Below are 4253 nucleotides of genomic sequence, written 5' to 3'. Positions count from 1 at the left end.
GTGTTTGTTTTTTTTTTTTTTTCATAATTGTGATACAGAGGTTTTTCCAGAATGTTCCCATTTAATATTCTACGAATATTTTATTATTTGCGCTTGGCATTTCTACACGGACTGTAGACACTCGAAGACTTTAATAAGCACTAATAATTTTGCTGTGAAGAAATGTTTTTCTTGATGAGTGACAAACAAGAATGTGAGAACAATGTGAGTCAATAAAATGACTCCAGAGACCACAGTAAACCCAGAAGACCAGAAGTATGTTAAGATTTTTTAATGGATTCCCGACAGAAATTGTACAAAGAAAGTGCGGTATCAGTAGGCTAAAGCAAATTACATATATTCACATAAAGATAGCATATTGTAAGAATGCGTTCGATACATCAGAAAAAGTGCACATAGCAAATTGAGACGTAGCCTATATCAAACCACAGTACAGCAGTTTATAAATACGTGAGGCATAACCTTTACGTTTTTGTCAGATTTATCGTAGCGTTTTATAAGTTCAAATAAGGTATACAGGATATAGCTTTCTTTACGCACGAAACAAATATTATTTAAACGTTTCCATATATTAAATATGATCAGTTATTTAGAACACTGACAAAATCACATAATAAAATTTGGGATGTAAAAGCGGCTACATGTTTGATTCGTGAAATGTAAAACGTTTAATTGTTTTCCCCTTAACCAAGAGCGAGACGGCGTGCGCCATTGCTTTCAAATTCACAGGTCACTCCACTGATACTGTCAACACTCGGCTGACTGTTAACTTTCAGGTGTGCAGACGTAAAAGGGAAAGTCTCGGATCGAGATATCTTCCCTCTGCCGTGTTCAGAGGGAAAGTCCATTACCAGTCTCATAAATTCGGGAGCCGTAAATCGCCGCAGTAATCTCGTTCCCAGTCCGGTGAATCCTGGGGGACGCAGCTGGATCCTCTCTGGTGCGATTTCCTCTCTGTGGAAGAGAATTTTGTCCTGGCGCCCATACTGAGGTAGGCTAGAGCGCTTCTTAAATTCCCGCCTCAACGAAACGCCGGAACTCTCATTTACTATTGAGTGTGGACTCAGTCCGTCATCAGTTGCCTCCAGCACTTGTTTTTTGCCATTTGAAAAAGATCTCGGTGCAGGGACAGATTTGTCAGCACTAATGTCTTGGCATTGTGTCTTCCTCATCAGAGTTTGCTCATCCTGCAGTGACCCTCTCTTAATTCTTACAGTAGAATGAGTTGCATCAGACAAGTCATCCTGGTATGACTGTTTTCTACATGGCAGATGTTCTAGGTTGAAAGACTTTGCTTTACCCCACACTGGTCCTGTCTCCTGGGCCTCTTGTATAATTCCCCCGGCATTGTTCACATCTTCCTGGTGTGATAGTGGATGCTGGTCCAGTGTTGTAGCCCCCATCTTGTCCCTCAGCTTGCTGTTCTGTATTTGCCTGGCTTCAAAAATGGCATCCTGCTCATCCTTGCTGCAAAGCTTTTGTGAGTGATTGAACAAGGGCTTGGGCTGTCCCTTCCTGTCTGGGGACTGGTTGTGACCTTTCAGGCGCCTCCGCAGACCGCTGCTCTCCCCGACCCTCATCTGCCTCTGAAACACCGCTGGCAAGTGCTCCTCACACTTGCTGTGGAACTGCTGGGTGAACCTCTCCAGGACCTGCTTGGGGAGCCTGTTAGGCCGCCGCCGTTCGCCCCCGAGCTCCGTCCCAAGGTAGGCATCCCCAAGTTTATCTGAAACTGTCCGCTTTCCTGGGATGTTTAGGGCTTGGACACACTGGTTGTGTCCATATAAATCAGCGACCTGAATGGCAGAGTGCCCTGCCCGGTTGGTCTGGTCCAGCCGCAAGCCCAGCCTCTTAAATGCCCGGACAAGGAACTCGAGGACCTGGCTGTGGCCCGCATAAGCGGCATACATTAGGGCACTGTTTCCCCAGGCGTCAGAGACCTCAGGGTCAGCATTGAACTGCACCAGGAGTTTTATGGAGTCCAGGTGCCCCTGCTCACAGGCAAGGCTTAGAGCTGTGCGACCGTGCTCATCCTGGCAGTTGACATCCGCCCCTTTCTCCAGCAGCAGCCGTGTGAACTTCACCCGCGCCCCAGACTCTGGCAGGCACACGGCAAACATCAGAGGGGTGCGGCTGTTCTCAGTCTTGGAGTTGATGATTCGCCCATCCAAGGCATCCAGGACGAATCGCGCCAGGTGAATCTTGCCACTGTGCATGGCATCAAGGAATGTCTTGGTGCCTGAGCCTTGGCACAAGTCCTTTGGTCGGAGCATGAGTGCAGCGTTAGAAAGTGGAACCTCACTGTTTATCTGTGCTGAGCGAGAGACTTAAGCGAGGGATGCAGCGAGGGAGCGTATCAGGCTCTGAATGAGTCTCGGAGAAGAGGTGCCCGGCTTTTTATACCTACATTGGCTTTCCACTCCCTCCTCGGGTTGCCTAGGAAACAGCCATCCGAGGACCTGCTGCAGCATCCATTCAGAATTACCTCTCCACTTCTTTGCCAGTAGGGAATATGTGCTGTTTGTAACTGAATAATTACTCATGGAGAAAAACATAGTATGTGTTTTTCATGTCCGCAGATTTAAAAGAGTAAACACCTCCTGCAAAAGAAAGCCACTTAAATTAATCTCTGTTTCTGAGGAAACCTTTCTGGTTCAGTCCAGATAAGGTATTTGTATTTAGGGTTGTATTTATTTTTTATTTATTTGGTGAAATAGCTACTTTGATCCTTTCAGCTTTAAAGGTCAAGTGATCTACCGCATATTTACAAAGTAGACACACACCGCACACAAAACCCCCAACACGGCAATGTATGTGCTTATATTTCTGAACTGAGAGACTGAAAAAAACTATAATTAAGTCATTAGTTGGATGCAGATTTCAAAGGAGCTTCAGAGCACATCCGTAGGTCTTCATTATCCAAACTCTTGAGAGAGCAGAAACCCTCAGGTGCTAAATGACAGTCAGGCAGGTTGTATCTCAGCACTGTTGCAGCTTGTTATCTGGCCAGACGTTCTTGTTTTTTCTTTTCCCCGTTCAGGGGCACCTGGTGCTCCAACTGCTCCAACAGATCACTTTGATATCCCTAATTCAGTGACAAGGACTTGTTGAGTGATTACATTTCCTTTGCTTGAGGGAGACTATAAATATATTCTTTTTCAGTGTAAGCATATGCTGAATGCACTTCTGTTGAATTGCACTGGCTGTGGGAATGTAGGGGAGGGATCTAGACTCTATTCAGTTTTTCAGTGTGATTTTTCTCAGACTTCTGTGTTTAACAACCACTAGTGTACATGGTTTTGAGAGCCGATTTTGTCTCACAGCTAGCTACTGGTCAGAGATTTCAGTTTCAGTTTCAGGTGATAAGCAATGAAATCTCAGTGTTTCATGTGCAGCAGGCCCTCTGTTTTGTAATGCAATTTGAGAGCTTCCTTTTTTCCCTCATGAATTAATACTTTTGCCCATGTGTACAGAATGTGGAAGTGCAAGCAGTATCTAAAACCCAAAGGACAGCCTTGCCGTGCCCTTGGTACCATAGTCCAATTTCAATTGTTAATTTAGAAACGCAGCATGACAGATCCAGGACCCAAATAAAGTCCCACGGTGCAGGTGAGAAAAACAGCACCTAGGGTCGCATCTTAATTACCGCTCACCATCCGGTTCCAGAAGGCTTGTCTTTAATACAAGTCTATCGGTCTCCTATGAGGAACATTAATGTATTGCCATTTAGATTTACCCCTGCACGACATCAACTGAAACAGTTCATGCAACACAAGGAATTAATCCACATAAGACTGCAACATCCTATGGCCCTTGCTGGCTAATAAGGTTGCGTCAATCTACAGGACCCTTTCATTAACTGCATATGAAGTAAGTACAGGGTTAAGAACTACACTGACATTCCTTCCACACGCAGAGACTTTTAAAAAGTCAATTCAGCTATTATCAGTAGTGTCTTCTTCAATACCATTTCTATTCCTACATTATTTTCCCCTGTATACAATTTATCAGTTCTGAGCATTTTTGGATAATGTCAGACTTTTCTGTCAAGGGGTTTTTTTTCAAAAGGAAAGGGGCTATTATTACTTAAATGAAATTATCCACTTTATTGATGGTGCTCTTTGGTTTGGGAGATGGTTGATACACAATGTATTGTACAGGAAACGATCCTGACCGACTTTTGCTGTAGTCAATGTGTTATTATTTGCAGTCTCCAAGATCCTGTCTTTCATTTGAATGTGTTTGACTTGTAA

General features: G+C 44.2%; 1 protein-coding gene across 1 annotated transcript; it reads right to left on the bottom strand.

The window, feature by feature from the left end:
* Positions 1 to 256: 256 nt before the first annotated feature.
* LOC135250073 (uncharacterized) lies at positions 257 to 2357 on the bottom strand. The gene has a single exon (XM_064325975.1). It carries the CDS (start codon positions 2271 to 2273, stop codon positions 684 to 686), a length of 1590 nt encoding a protein of 529 aa, XP_064182045.1. The 5' UTR covers positions 2274 to 2357; the 3' UTR covers positions 257 to 683.
* Positions 2358 to 4253: the final 1896 nt, after the last annotated feature.

The sequence above is a fragment of the Anguilla rostrata genome, chromosome 1, assembly GCF_018555375.3.
Source record: "Anguilla rostrata isolate EN2019 chromosome 1, ASM1855537v3, whole genome shotgun sequence".
NCBI lineage: Eukaryota > Metazoa > Chordata > Actinopteri > Anguilliformes > Anguillidae > Anguilla > Anguilla rostrata.
The sequence above is the reverse complement of the archived record's forward strand: the minus strand, read 5'-3'. Positions and strand labels throughout refer to the sequence as shown.

Excerpts from the sequence above, each read along its gene's own strand:
- LOC135250073 (XM_064325975.1), bottom strand. The coding sequence starts at position 2,273 with ATGCTCCGACCAAAGGACTTGTGCCAAGGCTCAGGCACCAAGACATTC.